The 19,113-nt window shown below is 36.7% G+C and overlaps 1 protein-coding gene across 2 annotated transcripts in view; it reads right to left on the bottom strand.

The window, feature by feature from the left end:
• setbp1 (SET binding protein 1) overlaps positions 1–19,113 on the bottom strand; it is a 99,637-nt gene that overhangs the window by 5,992 nt on the left and 74,532 nt on the right. For both annotated transcript variants that reach the window (XM_088911256.1, XM_088911255.1), the window contains one exon: positions 15,445–18,910. In XM_088911256.1, coding sequence (XP_088767382.1) covers positions 15,445–18,910 — 3,466 coding nt within the window. The remainder of the gene's footprint in view (positions 1–15,444; positions 18,911–19,113) is intronic.

Here is a 19,113-nt window from a genome sequence, read left to right as displayed (position 1 = left end):
CAGATAAATAATGCCATACATTGAAATACATAGAAATTGAACATAAATTAAATTTGAGTGCCACCTAATTTCACAGAGAGTGGTTTAATATTTTGATATAGATGCCAAACCATGTGACCAATGTCTTAAACATTATATCTAGTCTGTGGTCAAAAGTGCTGTATACTCCTATATTGCTGCTCATCCATGTGATCTATGAGGCATATTTTTATATGCCGTAAACTTCCTATGAAGCTTTAAAATCACAAGATATCTTACAGAAATTTGTCCAAGGATATGCGTTTTAAAGAGTTTTATTTTGAAATATTGGCAGGTGAATGACAATAATTAACCATTGTTACTTCATACTTCATTACTATTGAAGGTTTGAGGCAGAATACAACCTCTCAGTTAAAGGCGAGAAGAAAACACAGCTGTAACAAGCTTGTAGATTTCATTTCACATAAGGGAGAACAAAGACCTCTTCTGTAATGGCAGGAAATCCACAGAAATGTCTCCTTCAGTCATGTTGTTACAGTGACTTATTTCCAAACATCTGGGGTACAGATATCCACTCTTTTGAGCACAACAAAAGCAATTTCCATGTATAGATCTCTTTAAATTTACAAACTGGCACAGAGCAAGAAAGCAGAGCCATATTATTCCTCTTACAACCATTAATTTGATATGAATTCTAGACATAATGTTGATTTCCCGTGCCCATGTTTTATAGTATTTAGCAGAGCTAACATCATGTACTTTCACTGAAAAACACAAGTAACATTCCACTCCATTAGATATTTTTTATCTATGTAGACTAACAAGGGTGCTCTGTGAGTATTAAAATGTTTAATATAATATTTCCATTAAGAATGAATATAAAGACTAAAATCACATAATCATAAATCATCATAAATATCTAGAGGAAAGTTTGTCACCAAGATAAACTACGAATTAAGACAGTGACTATAACAAATAAATTGACAGAAACTGAATTCAACCTATGCTTTTGTTTACTCAGATACTAAGGGATTCATTTACTTCACCTTAAGAAAAATGAGACTTAAGGACTATCCACATTTACTAACTTTCTTAGTTCTAAAGTATGTGTAGAATAAATTATACCTTAGAAATTATTTACAATAGATCTGAGTCTATACCATACAAACATTTAAAAACTGATGCAATTCTTAGAAAGAAAGGCTTTGCAACTCATTACATTCTTAAATTATTTGGAAATATTCACTTATAAACAAAAACACTATTTACACCTGAAAGGTCTATTTACACCTGAAAGATAATAGCATCAATATACATAATTAAAAAAAAATATGAACCAATCCATCTTATCAGTTACCATTTGAATGTAATCAGTGTTCTCCTGCAAGCCTTGCATATAAGGGCCTGTAAATTCATGCAATAAACTGCAGGACTAAGAACTATAGGTGATTAATTTACTGCCTTTCCCCTTCAGAATTCTGAGTTTTGGAACCCAGCCCAGACCAAAAAAGAAATTGTACTTCTACCGGCCTCATGTGGAATGAGTTCAGACAGCCTTAGCGTTGCCCTAGGATAGGTGCCAGAAAATGTATTCCACCTCTGAAATCTATCCTGAGTACACCTATCCTTAGAGAACACCCTTCTCCCCTTTATCACATTAAGTTTGGGCAGTTTTCCCAGAAAACAAACAAAACTGAGATGAATTGAACTTACTAGGCAAAAATAAAAAGCATCAAATAAAACAAGCAATAAATTACCAGCATAAAGAAGGTGGATATTAGAATACCTTTGATTTGTGACAAACCCAAAAGTCAGCACTTTCAAAAATGATAAAATGAGAGCTAGCTGTGATGTACTGTATTCCCCAAATGTTCTTGCTTGGGCGGTAAGAAGAAAAATGAGAAAGGCTGTAAACTTAAGGTTGTTTTGAACACCAATTCCTGCAGTAACAGTTTTGGGGCTAAATACAAATTCTTAGCTCAGTACAGAAATAACAAAGCAAATACCCATTTCCTTCTTATTGACCAAATCCTAAGCTATAGCTTTATGAACGTGAATATTACCAACTATTAAAAACTCTTGAAAAAAAAATGTTGTCATGTACAGTATAAAAACATTTTTTCACACTCACACAAATGCCACACTCTTTAAAAATCGTTGGTTAGAGAACTAGAGATAAATGAGGTATCCATTTTTTTTTGTTTTTTGGAAAGGGAGATCTTCCAACAAATTAAATGTAATCTAATCTAATGATTGCTTGGGTGTCACTTAGTCAAATGACACATGTTATTGAGGATGATACCTGAATACCCCAGAACCGAGCTTTGATTGCATCAAGACTGAGAACTCCTAGGGATGACAAATGGAGTAGTTGATGGAAGTCTTTTGTTTCCCAGACCTACTTTCTCCATACAAATGGAAACATAAGAATCTAAGAAAGGTTACAAATGAGAGGAAGCCATTCAATCCATCTTGACCATTTAGCTGCTGGTAACTTATTGATCTGAAGAACTCATCCAGCTGCCAGTAAGTACTGGATTTGACAGTTCACATAGTCAAGATGGGTCAAAATCTAAATGAAGCTTAAATAATGAAAAACCTTTAGAAAATCTTATTTGACAAAACTAGGAGGTCAAAGGGTACATCAGACATCAAAGGATAAACATTTCTACGTTTATAACGCAGTTTCTCTTGTGTTATACATATTTTGAAGAAATGGATTGCTTTCAATGGATTATTATGACACAACAATTCTCAAATGACCTCCATGAATATTCTTCTCTATAGGAAGTCATTGTAAAATATAAATATTGAGCAATTTGATTTTGTAACACATGATACAGTTTATTCACTTTCCCTGTCAATTATTTTTACTTGAATAAAAAAAGATAAAAGAGCTCCACTTGAACTAACAATTTTGTGGTGTGAACCCTTGATTCTGTCAAAAATGTATTTCTTTGCATACTGTGGGAAAAGTACAGTAAATGACCAACTTCATGGCAGCTATTATTGCTTACATAATCTATAGCACCAAACTAAGCTCTTGTACAACATTGTGATCTTAACATCCTGTCAAAGGACATTTAGTAAATCTCTTCTGGCATGAATGACATTGTAAAAGGAATTCTATAAAATAGTTAAACCAAATTCATTGTCAGAAAGATCTTAAAATTTTGTGTAGGATCAGCTGTACACAGTGGCAATATTAGAGCTCTTTTTTATTAGCAACCTTCACCACTTTGTGAACAAATGCAGGGAGCACTCATCAATAAAAATCTCCTTTATATTCTCAACAGAGCTTTTGAGTCCTATTGATTTGTTTCACCCCAAATCACACAAATAATTCTTTTCAAATATCTCTATCCTAAGTGCCTACTGTACATTAGGGAGAAATTAGAGCTGAGCCTTTAGCAGTGAAGACCTCAGTACAACCCTATGTTTTTCATACTTAGCATACTGTAGGTACAGCTGACGTATGTAAAAGACAATGCGCACTATTTCCATGAATCCATGAAGAAGACATAAACCTGCCTAAACCGTGTCTCAGAAAACAATGTTAATCTATCAAACAGGATTTCTTATCTCTACTATTATTTGAAAGAACAATTATGAAATATCATACTATGACCATTTTCAGACCACATAAATTGCAATTATTTTTAAATAGAAATTTGTGGGCTGCAATACCTATCAGAAAAAAGAGATTTTAGACATTATAGGGTAAAGAAAACATTTCTGCTGTTAAACCTATAGTGGGAACACAGCATGTTCATAGCATGGAGTAGTTGTTTTGATCAAATCTGATCATTAAAAATCATCATCCTCTTGCAAAAACAAACAATTGATGCATAAGCATAAGGTGAATGTTTAATGGACTATAATTTTCAAATCATATTTAATGAAAATAAAATGGGAAAAAACATTTAAAACATTTCTCCATAAACCCCTTAAAAGCAATACTCCTATCCATTTTTCACATTGGAGTGACAAAGAGATTTACATCACTTTCAATGAGCATGACTTTGGCATGTCCCAGGATTTAGAATCTCAATACAAGCTTCCAGGCTCCTCTTTCTTTTTATGTTTCCGACTCCACTCTGCAATTCATTCTTATGATGCCCCCTGGAGGGAAGAGGTTGTCATGAACTGAACAAATAATCTGTTTGACCACAGGGGCAGATGAACGGAACCCTTTATATTGTACCATGGTAACCTTGTTCCTAGTCCCCTATGTACACTCTGTCCAGGGCCACTATGAACAGCTTTTTATGCAAGTTTTGGGAATGTCCAAAAGCGGTAACATTCTTGAAATGAGTCTCGTTTTGTCTGTATACTGTAAATGCCCCCTGGGACCGAAATGGCTGGATTGACCGCAACTAAAAAGTTGTTGGCACAGTGCTTGAAGGTTCTACAATGGCATGTCTGGATTCAGGTTTATCTTGAGATTATTCATGTGGGGCTTCCAAATGCTAGGACTCATAGGGCCAAAGCCTTGTTTCAGGAGTTTCTGTCGTAGCGACCCTGTTTTAAAAGGCCTATTTTAGAGGATTTCATACAATGAACATTGATGTATAATGTTATTGATATACTGTAATGTTCTTGTTTTCCTCTTGTATTTTATTTGAAAAAATATCAAGTGAAATTAATTTTTGAGAAGTAAACTGCACTGTAAATTCAAGCCCAGGCCACACCCTTATAATGTAACTTAGTACACTGCCAACTGCCATTAATTTTATGTTGTTTTGTGAGTTTCCTATTATGGATAGAACTTTTCTAAAAAAACAGTTTAAGTAAAATTAGTTTCTTTGACTTTTGAATGTTTTCAGAATTATGTGAATGATACACTAATGTTTAATTTAGTTTTTCTCTTCATTTAAGTTATCCATATTATTTCTGCTATCTTTCTCTGCATTACACAACTCAGATAATATGGATGACATGTTGATAGAATGGATGGGTTCTCTTATGAATTTGTGCCAAACTAAGACTAAAATGATATCCATCCTGCACTTTTATTGGAAGAAACAAGCAATTCCTCTGCTCCAAAAAAAGCCACAAATTATCCCACCAGAATTAATGCTATTCTCAATCAAGTCATGCATTTTTACACACTTCATATGGGTTAATGACATTGAATTTTGTGGTAAAAATAAACTAACGGGACTCCAAAAAGGATTACAAAAAATGAGACATCTACTAAAAACACTTTAGTATGGGCTCCTTAAATATTTGTATCTAAGAAAACAAACAGCCATTTAGTTCAGGGGGAGGTCTCCTTATGTTTAATATAAACCATGGCAACCAACTGTTTTTCTATATGACTGTTAGGAACCCAGTCAATGCTACAGTTAAGAATCAGTGCTTCATGAATAGTTTTTTAGTTTGGGAGCCAATAGCTCTAATGAAAAGGACTGTTCTTACAAGTTCCCACTCTCTCTGCTGTATTTAAATTGCACACTGTACACGCATCTAAGTGTAATTATATAGTTGAAAGCAAGCTATGCCAAAATATTTTGCTTGTGTGTGGTCAGGTGTTTACTTGTTAAATAAAAGATTCATGTATCCACAGCAGTGCCTGTAGCCCTTTTTCAAACACTTTTTTTTTTCCAACAACTCAGTTACAGTACTTTTTGTCTGCAAGGGTAAAAGATAAATATTAAACACTCACTAAGTCAAATACCAAATATATTTTAAAACCAAATTATGCAATGTTTACTTTACTCTGTGAAAAAAGTGAACTTATTTGCCAAGTGTAAAAATATCTATACGTTTCAAATTGTAAGAAGTTCTTTTTTTAATCCCGGTCAATTTCCTGAATTATTGAACATGCTGTTTTCTTAAGCTTTTGTACTAACTTAAAATACTTTGCTTATTTAAAAAAAAAACATGAAAACAGTATTAAACCTAGCATAGGAAGAATGACAACACTGTTTTGTGACTGTTAAACTACCAAAATTAAACCCTTCAATTCACACTTAAACATATTTTTAGTAAATTACATGTAGCACTGTTTATGTTCTCCTAGCCTTAGGGATGCTCATCTACAAGAGAATGGCAGAACAAGTATTTGACACTGATATCAATATCTTGAAATATGAAAATCTCTTATTTGTATGAAGCAAGGATCTTTCCAGCTGTTTATAAGCTGCAGCTCCCAGCATAGCATAGAGATGGAGGAAGGGACTACAAATGCCGAGCACTGACTACACAGTCACATTATACCTGCATGCAGTACAGCTATCTTCATTTTCCTAGAAGATCTTCTTTTGGAGAACAGCAGTAACTGAAGTGAGGAAGAACACCAAGGAACTACTGAAACCACTCATGAAAAGGTCAGCTGTAATGACTTGTAATTCTATTCCATTATAATCACTAATCACAGCTAGGACCCTTAGACTCTCAGTTCCTTTTACTCCATGCCCATACGCGCCACTTCGCCTTCATTCATCTGAAGAATGCATTACCTCAGCTAGGAAATCCTTTGCTGATGAAACAGTACTTTTTTTTTTATACTGTCGCCACAGATTTTTTTTTATGATATCGGAAACTTCAGCATGCTCAAGCAAGAAGGAAAAGGTCGTTCTTTGCATTTTTTAATTATACTGTGTTTAGACAGTAATGGATTAATTCTATAATATTCTAATTATTATATGAGAGTTGTTCTATAATAATATTATAAGAAAGTGTAGTTAGTGATCTAACGATCTTATGGTTAATATAAGGTTTGTAGCAAGTGTTCAAATTCCAGTGGTACTATAGATCAATGGCAAACGTTTTGGCAAGGTTTTCATCTGCTCTCAAAACCTCAGTGTTTTTACTGTTATTAAGTTACATGATTACTAAAAATATAAACTAATAAAAGACTTGAATCTTTGGCATTTATCAACGTTTGTTATAAGAGCAGTTACAAAAATTACATTGGGACCATCTAGCCTGATTGACAGGGTCTGATTTATCCAAGGCTCTTATCCAGCTCTTTCCTGAAACAAGCCAGGGTATCAATTTCAACAATATGGCTGGGCAGTTTGTTCCACACTTCCACAAGCCTTTGGATAAAGCAGAGCCTCCTGTTACAGATTTTAAATACACTTCCACGAAGTCTCCATTTGTCTCCTTTGGTTCTGGTTTTATTTTTCATTAAGAAGTCTACAAGGTTACATTTTTCAATGATTCTCACGTTTTTTGAATTTCTGAATTTTGAATCTGCTACTCATTACATAAAAGTGATTGATGAAGACTTGTCTGCCACACTGAGCAAGAAAACTATTTCACATTGTTTTCATTAGCACTCAATGAGGGCTCAGCTATAGCTAGAAAAAAAGAGGAAATTTGCTTTAAGCGCCAACATATCCACAACACAGTTAAGAAAATGTTTGTGGCATTCTACTCCACCAGTGTATGTAAGCAAAGATTTTCATTGTTTCAGCCCTTGCCTTAATTCAAGAAAAAGTAATAAAGGTTCACTTAAAGCAAGAAAAGGGGTCAGGTGAGGGTGAAGATAGAAGTGTAAGCTTTAACACTCTTAACATGGTTAAAATAAACTAATATACTATTCTATAATGCAGCCATCTGTGGTGCTTTATTGATTTTATTAGTGTCATGTTGTCCTAGTTTAAAGATAAATTGTTACATTTTTCAGATTGCACAGTTACATGGCTCTCTGTGTAACTGCAATCCACTTATGTGTCTGTAGTCTTTTGGTCTAAAAGCTTGCCCACTTTCTATTACAGACCAAACAATTACAACAAGCATACAAGAAAGATTAAAAATAAGGATAAGAGATTTGGCCCATCTAGCTTGTTTAGTTGCTTTAAAGAATCAAGGTTCTCTTTCTGCTACTTTCACTCGATCTTTTGTGTGAACTAAGTGAATTCTGTTCGTAGTTGTAATTTCAACTCATGTCGGCTGGTTCAGGCTTCACTATTGATTCTGAAGGAGACTCTTGGGTTGACTTTACTTTGTCAATGCCTTTGAGGATTTTGAATTTTTGGATCATGTCCCATTGTAGTCTTCTGTTCGAGTCTAAACAGATTCACTTCTTTTAGCCTGTCAGTGCAGGAGATTTACGTGTGGGAATGTATCTGGTCACTGTTCTCGAGACAACAGTAGCAACAATACCTTATTTTGTAATGTGGTGAAAATATTAAAAAATGAGGTATTAACACTACCTGAATGAATTTAATTTAACATCCCTGGATTATAATCCCTTTAAATATACTTTGAGGCATAATACCAAATATTTACTGCTTATACCACATTAATGATACAAGATGCACATGATGTGTTAGGATGAAGACTTGTCTGTTTCATAAGTAACTTTATGTTTTTGCTACCCGCACATAACACACTATACTTTTACGCAATGTGCACCACATCAATCTTCATCAATGAATCTCTTTTGCCTCTTCAGCAGTGTTAATCTACATCTACTAATCTACATAGATTAATAAGAATTACAGCCCTAATACACATCACTGTAGTACTCTTCTAACCACACCAACCAAATTTGAGTATTTACCTCTCGTTTTCTATCCAATAATATGTTTTCAACCCAAATACATACCTTACCTTGATGCATACTCCCTACAATTTAAGAAATACTCCTTGAGGGGGAACTTTATCAAAAACCTTCTGAAAGTCATACAAAATACTGACAACAGTTAACATGGGCAGTTAATATGGGTGCGAAACCATGCATACAAATATACAATCCAGCTTCAAGATCAAAGTAGTAAAACCCAACTTGCAAGCATTTAGCTTCTTCCAGGTAGTTCTTCCATTGGAAATTAGAATGATTTATTGTGCCAATAATCAAATGTAAAACAGGAAAAAATTTTGACATTTTTAATAACCTTTTTTATGGACTCACCACACTTATCAAGGAGGCATTATCTACAGTACATGTTTGAATCCCAGTTGAAATCACCCCTTCATTGACCTGTACCTTAAATTCCCAATGAATTGATTCAGTATGGATGCTGAATCACCTGCTGAGGCAATTTTACTGCAATTTATCACAACCTGCTTGTTGTAAAGTGACATTTTTGTAAGGCTAAATACAGAAATAACACTGCAGATGATGACCTCAGTGTAAGCATATCATTTACTGTTGCTTCCAGAAAGTCCCTAGTGAGAAACAACATCACGTTTTAAAAACAAAAGCACTAATTCATTTTCTCAGTGTTTAGCTGTTAAATAAAGAGCGACTTGTATGAGCTTATGTTGCTTTTGGCTAAAACGCAACACTTAAATTGCAGGGAGCTAAGTAAACATAGTCACAGTTTTTAAGTTGTTTCAAAGACAGCCACATTCAAGCTCATTGTTGAAATAAGAAATGTATTATTAGAAGTACATTTATCATAGTTTTTCAGCATTTCACCATATGTGTTACTCAAATATTATGGAGTAAATCTGAACATCATTGTCAAATGTAGCAGTTCATTTAATATTATGGAATAATATGTTAGCAGCTTGAGTTCTTTGAGCATAACACCAAAACTTCATGCTTCATGAAAATGTTTACTTTCAAATGTTGAGTGAGTTTTAAGGAGTGATTGGTTGACTTAACTCCTGGTCAAAAAAGGGAGCCTCTAGTGGAAGCTACAGTATATTTTCATCATCGTAATATAAACAAATCTATCTGAAGTACAATAGCTGAACTGTGAAGAGCACCATGAAACACTAACACTGTCTGTTCCCTTTATAAAACTACATCCATCTCATATAAGAAAAAATGTAACTTACAAAATGTTGTATATTAGACAATTAAAAATTTTCATACAATGTGAAATTAAATTTCTGTTAGTGTTGTTGGTTGTCAATCTTATGTATGTTGCACTCTAATATGGTACATTCCCTTTTATAATTGATCATTATAAATATTATAGTACTTTAAGCTTATAAAAGTGCACTATTATTATTATTATTATTATTATTATTACTAGTACTATACAGTGCTATAGTGTCCCCCCCATGGACTGGGGATAGACCTAAAAGGATGTCCTTTAACACATGGGTTGTTAGTAAATGCTATGTTTTCGCTCAGTTGGACTAGCATGCACCTGTTAATTATTAAGGGCAGTAAACCCCTGGGAGATTGCAATCCTGCTGCCCTGCTTCTACTTAACCACTCCACACTCTTTCTAAGATAAAAAAGATGGAAGACCACTATAGTGTTTTAATAAAAAGTAGTGTAAATCAAGAAGACAGGATTGGAAGAAATTATGTTACTCAGAACTTCATATAGCTTCATTCCTAGTGTTGGCTTGATTTTCACTCGTGACCAAAGGGATAACAAAGTAAACACATAGTAAAACTTATTGCTGGTACTGCAGATGTAAAACAAATTGCAGTGTGGAACAAGACTGAGGTCGAATGTAACTTTTTATTAAGGAAAATTGGATTAATGAAAGTTAGGGAGTACGTCTACTGTACATGTTGTGTTGTGGTTGCTTTTTGTCTCGAGACGTTAGGTTTATACACTTTTGTTGCATGAGCACTAAATCACCTCATTACTGAGAGTTAAATGGGTCTACTTTACATGATGATGTTCTTTAACCTGTCAAGCCTCGTGTAACCTGTCAAGCTTGGTGTAAATCAAGAAAAGAGCCAAGAAGCCCCTATTATCAAGACAACAATGCCTTTGTACAATCTGTATTTCATAAGGTGTTCACAGCCAGGGATTTCAAACCCAACAATACATTACATTAAAACACAGCCAAATGTAGTACTTCCATTACAGCCCATGATGTGGAAGACCACAAGCCTAAAACCTAACCAAAGTCAATGGGGAGGTCTAAGTGTGATGATCTGGGTAGGTGTATTTAGTTGTCATAGAACACAGCAGATAATGCTAGATAGCAGCTTGACTATATGGTGCTACCGTCTTGGGATCTCACCTGCTGGCCTTCCTGCAGACAGAGATGACGAGTGGGACCTAGATCAGTTAACAGACATATACTTTTCCAGGATCTATTAGATGAACTGAACAGAGTCCCTCAAGAAAGTGTCTTCAGTCTGGTGCAAAGTAGGTGTCACATACCGTATGCTTCCAATGGTGACCACAAACACTATCATGTTTTTGAACACTTTTTGCAATTGCTGTGGCTGTTGTAGGCAAGTTTCTTTATAGTGCTAAGAATACATAAAACTAAAAGCATTGATAGAAAGCAATACAAATACATAGGAGACCTATGCAATGTGACAGAATATTCATTTGTTTTTAATCAAAGAACTGGTGAGCCTGCCTCTTCCCCAAAAACCCAAGCCTTCTTCTTGCTCCCTGACCTCCATTAATCGCAAAAAAACCTTATGCAGCCTTCCCCAGTGCCAACAAATCATGTGCAAGAGACATTAATTTTCAAAGGGACCGTCACAAGCCATTTATCCCCTGAAATCTCTACCTGCAGCCTACACACCATGTTTTCATTAGGGACACTGATTTATGGACTTGCTTCTGCTCTCCCTCTAGCTCCCCTCTTGAATGCAGAGGCCTTCTTCCTGTTGTCATGGAAACCAAAGCCCTGAGTTCAAGGTTAAAATATTCCCTGAACAAATTTAGTGTCAAAGCACAGATTCTAGTTATGTTTTTATTGACTTCTGAAAGATATTGAAAGGTCAAAGACAGGTACTCTGCAGAGTTCTTCTTTGAGGTCGAGTCAATATTTTCTATTTCACATGGCTTATCATTTGTTTGGAGACATCACTGGTCAATTACTGACCTTGAGAGAGCAAAACAGATAAACAAAGGTGACCTTTCACCTCCTCTCTGGTGTTCTAGCTCTATAACATGCTCATTTTTGGTCATAATTAAAGTAGTAGCTTGTGAACCTAAGATAAAATAGTCCCACAGTTGTGAATACTTCATATTTTAATATTTAAATATTAGTTTCCAAGAAACAATAGGGTTAAAAATGTTAACTGCAGCACCAAGGCGTGGATGAGATTAAATTTTATTTAACCTTACCTGTTTTCATAAAGAGCAATCAAACCTGCTCACAAATCTGACTGATTAGCCATTAGCCATTACTGTCCTTGCTAAAAATAAATTGGATACAAATACAGTTGTTCCACTCGGTTCTACAACTATAGACTTGTGCAGGATGTAATCAGGAGAGATGATTGTAGAGGTATTTTAACATGAGTCATGAGTAATAGGCCATGGACAGCTTGAATGAGAAAGAAGCTATAAAATCTCAGGAAAATCTTTGGAATGATTTCCTGTAAGTAAAGATAAACAGCTCTCCCTAGACTAGTCTGGATTTTTCTCTCCAAATAACTACATTTACCTTCTACTTGTCTAGTTTATTTAGTCTCAAATAGGTATATGAAATTATATACAAAAAAGCTTAATGTTTTACATAAAACTGTTTCCATGAAACATCAGTCTTAGTGAAGAAACCAAGTGAAAATAAAAAGGCATTTCAAGATTCAAATTTTCCAGATCTTCTAATGCAGCTTACAAAACACAAAAATACGCATGTCCATGTGGGGGGGAAAAAAAGGCCTACAGATTTTACTTGAAACTCTTGCTAACACACCACCTCACACAGCTTTCCCCAAAGACATCAATAGGTGGATTGCACAGTACTCTTATCTTTAGCAGCTCACACCAGGGAGCAAACAACAAGATGACAGTAAGGAGAACCTCAGGGGACATGAGTGCACACAGGAACTGAAACAGACGGCTATCTGCAGAGAATTCAGAAGTACTGTGTGAACTGAAAATCAAATGTACAACCAGTACTTGAATCAATATCCTATTTCCGTTACATACGTTATACAACACAGTCCTGGTTTAAAGTACTCTTGAAAGAGCAATACAGCTGACCTCAGAGAAACATTTAACCTCCCTCTCAACCACAGAACTGCAGCAAAGGCATCAACCAGAGTTCTCAGTTTTTTGCAAGAAAAGCTTCTGCAATGTCCTTCTTGCCTGGGACTTTTGTCTAGGTTTCATTTTATTTGTACTAAAAAACTTGTTTCCTGAATTGAAACATCAAAACTCATTTGCTATTTTATACAGTTCAATGCACAAGTATACCTGTAAATGTGTAGAAGCACAGCAGTAAAAAAAAATTGTTTCAGTCCTAAAGCAAACCCCACTTCTCATTTATCTAGTAAAGAAAACAGGGAGACATCAAAAAGTTTGGTCACATTTTGGTGTAGTTCAGTTTTCTGCAGATTCAAATTTTGGATCTCACTGTTAGGCCAACATATGATATATAGAACTCTTGATGCAAGAAAGTAAATGAAGAAATATTGATTATCCTTGGAAAGTCCCATCAATTTTCCCTGACAACCAAGAAATGTAATTATAAGTACAATACTAAAAAATGACTTTTCGGATGAACAGCAGTAATAGCTCCAAAAGAGGAATCCCACAAATGCCTCTATAAAAATAAATAAATGAAGGTTGATTCCAACATGTGCAAATAGTGTTGAAGAAAGTTTGTAATAATGGATCATTTCACAGTTTTCTCTTTCAATAGACAGTCCCCCCCCCCCGTCTACCAAGAAAATAAATTATTTGAGCCTTGTTTCAGGTTCCTTGACTATGTTAACAGTTATTTTACCTCAACAAAAGGCTTCAATACAGTTCATTAAAGGACTCTTCTAATTGATCAAACAAGTAATGATGAACATTGTTAGAATGGTTTTACTCTGCTATTCCTTGCCATGTGGGCTCTTACCAACTCAAGAGCTTCCTACTAGGTCAATTTAGTTTATACTCTTGACTATTTATTTGAATAATCAAATAATACACATTTAAATATTTGAATTACATTAAATTTCCACTTCTGCTATTGTACTTTTATTTATGTATTTATAGGATACATTTTTAAAAAAAGAAAACAGTACACACATAACTCTGAAATTATGGTTATGACAGTAGTCTATTAAAATCAAATACCATCTACATAAGGAGCTGGGTTGTAAATTAAACAAGTAATTCAATATCTAGATCCAGACCGATAATGAATTTTTAAAGGATAAAAATGGCATTTTTTTTGTACTCCTTGGTTGCCAAATTAAAACAAAGTATTTCAGCCTGATAAACTGATAAGTCAGGAATATGCAAGCGGCACCTTTCTGTTATCATTTATGCACATTTTATGGCTGAAGATCCTTCTTTATTTCATATATTATCATGCAATTAATGAATAATGAACTTGCAAGATTTAAGAGTTAATGTTTCTTTCCTTAAATTAATTTTGAAAGCATTTTTATTAAAAAAACAAATTAATGAACATTTCTGACATATTTCTCAATGACAAGTCAAGAGCGCAACTGTAACATATCTACTTTGCTGGCTTTTCCTTTAGAAAAAATACTTCCATTTTGATAAGAGGTGGATCTGCCAAATGCAGCAGCAAGCAAGGAGGTTGGGGGTGAGGGTGGGGGAAGCAGAATGTGACTCACCCTCCCCCCCCCTCCTCAAGGGAGTGGGAATGTAATCTAACTGAGCCCAGGGCTCCCAATTCCCTTCAGTAGAGTAGGCCGGATTCATTAAACTGCTGGCTGCTTTCCAGTTCTTTTAACACAAGGAGCTTTTTTTATTACACGTCTGTAGAAAATAAATCAAAATGTGTTAATAATATATCTCTAGTAGACCACTGGTAGGAGAGAAAAAAAATGTCGATATCATAGTTTTTTTCCTCAGTTTACAATTGTTTAATTTTACCTGCTACGATGCTTTAAATACATGCAATTTTACTGGACTCAGAAGTCTTTAATTTTTGTTGTTTGTTTTATCTGCAGGATAAAAGAATTAAAATGTGAAGTCCTTTTGTGCAGAACTGTGCAGAACTGTTACTGGGCAAATTTAACATTTAATTTTGTGTAATTTCACTGAAACAAAGTGCTGTGAGCTGTGGATGATTTATTTAAAACATCTATGAGGAAACAGATGATTGCAGTAGAATTCTTAAAATGCAGACTAAATATTAAAGCAAAAAAAGGGTGTAAGCCTAGTAAGTATATTAATGTAAATCTAAACCATTTTCATGCTAAGCTCATTTATTCTAATTGCCTTGGAAAAGACAACAGTGAAAAGACCAACTAACCTTTCTTTTTCAAGGTTTTAGTGACAGTGGTGAATTAATATTTTGTTATATTTTCTATTACAGATTTTTTAAAATTGACTGAATTTTGAATTGAAATTGAATTTAAAGCACATTAGTCAATATAGTAATTAATATTTAATTATTTGCAAATCAATACTAAAACCGCACATCAAATTTAAAAGATGCCAAGCTAATATCTTATCCATATTCTGCCTAAAATGTACAATTTAATTCACATTAGTTCATATTCAAGTAAAAGCGTTGTGGAGTAAATTGATGGCATAAAAGCTAAAACCATAATAATAATTTAACTTTATATCATAATGAATCTTACATGAGAAATGTATCATAATACAAGCACCTAAAGAAAATAAATAGTCTGAGTACTAAAAAATTTTACCTGCCAATGAAGGACTCGGGCAATTATACATCTGCTGCACCTTCTCCCTGCCATTCTTAAATGGGACAATGTTTTGCTCCCTGTATATCCCAAAGCTTTCCAGACTCCGTCTTCGACTGTTCATGCCAGATTCACCATCCCTAGAAGACTGCAGCTCCCCAAACAGGTCAGAACTGGTCCTAATGGTTTCAGCATGCTGGCGGGTACAGGTATTGTGGAAGTCACCTGCAGATTCAGTTCGTTCGCGGGTGCGTTTCCATTGCTGTGAATCAGAGAGGGACAAGGTAGAGAGGGTATCAACCTCAAAGATGTTCCTCGAACTTCTTTGCAGAGTGTCTGTGCTTTGCTGGTTCCGTTGCTTGTCTTTATGTTTAGGCAAAGAAGGCTCTTTGTCAGGCATTCCAAGCCTCTCGCTCAGAAGGCTCAAATAGCTGGGGTTCTTTGCTCCACTGAAGAGTCCGCCTAGGTCTTCCCTCTGGGAGCTCGAGTGCTGATCCTCCTTGTGTTTGTGCTTGTGCTTGTGTTTGCGTTTGTGGAGGCGGCCACTTGGCAAGCTGCTGGCACCAACTTTGGGAGCCACTAAAGACGACTGGGCTTCATCTATGCCAGTAGAGGGCATCTGGTGGGAGCTGTGTTTGGTTTTGTGTTTGGCAGCAGCAGTCAACTTTACATGAGCACCAGAATGAAACTGGGGTGGCGGGACTGCTGGCCTAATAAAAGGAGACGTTGCTGCCCCAAGAGTATGGGACAAATATAAAGGAGCTGGATATTGACCATAGTAACCCAAGTTCATCATACTGGTGGCAATAGGCATCGACGTATAAGGCATTGCATAGGGTGCATAGTAATTGCCACTGGGGATCGGGTAGCCGAACCCTTGGAGAAAAGGCATCTTCGTCATAGGCTCATTGGCTTTGGCCGGCCTGCCACGTCTCTTCTTAGACTTCATCTCAGAGTTCCTGCGAAGGTAGTGCAGTGGGTCATAAGGAAAGTACGGCACAGGATAGTAGTGGTCAAAGTTTATCCGGAAGATGCTAGGATACGAGTTCTCGTGGTAGAAGGTATAGCTCCGATGGGAGACGCGGAAGACCTGGAACTTGCCAATAAGCTCCTCAAGGTCAGCCAGAAACTGAAGATCATCTCGGCTCTGCAGACCCTTGCGCTTACGGCGATGCTTCTGTTTTTTCAGGCTCTCATGGGCTAGGTAAGAGTCTACTGCTACTGCTGTTACATGCTTGGAACAGTGCCCTCTCTTGGCTTTTTTGCTGGCCTCCAGTGCAGCAGCTTCAGAAGGCTCAAGGGTGCAGAAGTCAAAAGAGTACCTCCTGCGAGATGCAGGGCCTTTCTCAGCCTGGTCAGACGTACTATTGTTGTCTGTGCCAATCCCACTGTCACTGGGGATTGTCTCTTCACTGTGAGACTCACTTACAGGAGACAATGTTACCTCTTTGAGGGAAGCTACCTCTGACAGATGAGAAGGGGAGTTCGCCATGAGTCTAGGTGGAGAAAGTTTCCAATTGCTGCTGTGTAAGCCTTTGGGGGCTTTAGTGGGCAATGCACTAATAGGCTGCAGATTTGGCATGGTCTTCAGCTCCTGCAGGCTGGTGTCTGCTGGGGCAGGGCAGAGAAGCCCACCAGTTCCAGCAGCGTGGGCAACAGAAGGCTGTGTAGCTCTGGGAGAAGGCATTCCAGCTGTGGGCTGTGGATTGCAAGGCACTACTGGGTTCTCAAACTGGCTAGGAACAGGCACCGGGTGCTTATCACTGGTTTTGTGCTCATCTTGCTGGACCTGCACCTCAGCTCTAGGTTTTCTACCCCTCTTTTTGCCGATATAAATAGTCCCTCGTTTACTCACATTGATCTGCTTACCCAAACGGGCCTCAATAGTTGATGCCATAGTTGAAACAACATTTGACCTGGGAACCTTTGATTGCAGAGCCAGATTGCAATAAATCTCATTCAATATATTCTTCCTCTTTACCATTTTCATCTTGTTAATTGTCCTTATGGTTTTCTTATCCAGGATCCCTAAATTGCCCACTTTTTTATTAATTTTCATCTGGTTAGCTGGGGATGCATTTGCAGCAGCAATTTGCACCAGCTTTATCAAACTACGTTTTTTCCTCCTTTTCTTCAAAGAGCCAGGTGACTCCCGAGCAATAGGGCTTACAGGACTAGTAGAAGTTCCCTCATGTATGGTCTCAACCGTGAGTAGAGGCTGCTTTTTTGGGCGCCCACGCTTCTTTTTCACAGGTGTGATAACTGTCAAGCTGTCAGTATTAGTGTACAGTGGGCTGGAGGGTGTAATAGGATAGGCTGAAGGAGGCTCTGCAACAACTGCTGCTGGACTGCTGTCACCTTTCTGGAGGCTGCAATTTTTGGACTTGATGTAAGACCACCTTGCCTTGGCCTTTGGTTTTGGTAGTTTATCATTGTCCTCCTTGTTTATAGCCTGGTTTGAATCAAGAACCATTTTAGGTCTCACTACAGGCGCTGGCTTTCGAAGTCTGTTTCTACATATTTCAGAGAATTCCGTGACAGACACTGTATTGTCTTCATCTGCCTCATGTGGTCCTTCTTTCTCCACCAGTTTAGATGTTCTTGACTCAGTCTTGTTGATAATGGCAGCTTTTGGCTCAGGCAAACCTCTGTTGCCTACATCATTCTTCTCAGCCAAATCGGAAGTCTGAATTTCTTCCAATAAATTCTCCACAGGAAGCTGATCTTTGAATGATCGTCGATTTCGTCTCTTTCTCCCAGGATAACCTTTGGAGTCTTCTATCTGCAGAGGTACAGCTCCTGGTATGATGTCTCCCTCCTTCTCCAGAACCTTTCCAGAGCTTTCACTGTTCCCACAGGGTGATTCTGCTGTTTTTTCAGGTTCATGCACTTCTTTTTCTTTTATAGTCTCTGAGATTTTTGCATCAAAATCTTTTTCAGCCTTTTTGCCCCACTGTGCTTCTGGGTTCTGAGCTACCAGACTCCTCATTGAGTCCTTCCTGCCATACTTCCTCTTAATGTTTCCAAATATTGGCTCAGCTGCCTCCTGTACCACTCTATCTTTGTTTAAAGAGTTGAGGATCATCCGACTACTTTCTGACTGGGTGGGCATCTGTGGCATACTAGCTATGGAGCTTGGCTGAACTAGAGAGCCACTCACTTGGCTGGACAATCCAGTACTGAAGTGACTTACAGATGGGCTCCCAGTGACCTTTTTTTGCTGTGGTTTGGCAAGACCATTTGCAGAATCTGGAAAAGAACTCTTGTTAACTACCGTTGGCTCTCTTTTAGATTCTGTTTCGGTCAGACTGCCCTGGGAGACTGTCCCCCCCACTGGTGTTTTTGACCAATCGAGTTGGTGCTGAGTGCTTCTGGGCTGGTGCTTTGGTTTCATGGATTCTCCAAGAAAGTCTACAGGGTGTTCACCTTCATTTTGTTCAGTAGGCTTGAAAGACTTCTCGTAGATCTATGGAGACAGAAGAAAATAAGCACTTCTGTAAGTTTACACAGCAAATGTAGTAAATTAAAAAAAACAATTCTCAACTATGACATATCAACTGGGATTTTAAAGGTGATCTATGGAAAACAGAAAAGTCTAACAACAAAAAACATTAACAAATGCACTCCCAGCACAACTGAGAATGTAAGTACATCTTGTCAGTGTGCAGT

The sequence above is a fragment of the Atractosteus spatula genome, chromosome 3 (assembly GCF_055471065.1).
Source record: "Atractosteus spatula isolate fAtrSpa1 chromosome 3, fAtrSpa1.hap1, whole genome shotgun sequence".
Taxonomy (NCBI): domain Eukaryota; kingdom Metazoa; phylum Chordata; class Actinopteri; order Semionotiformes; family Lepisosteidae; genus Atractosteus; species Atractosteus spatula.
Note: the sequence above shows the minus strand (reverse complement) of the source record. Positions and strands in the feature narration are given on the sequence as shown.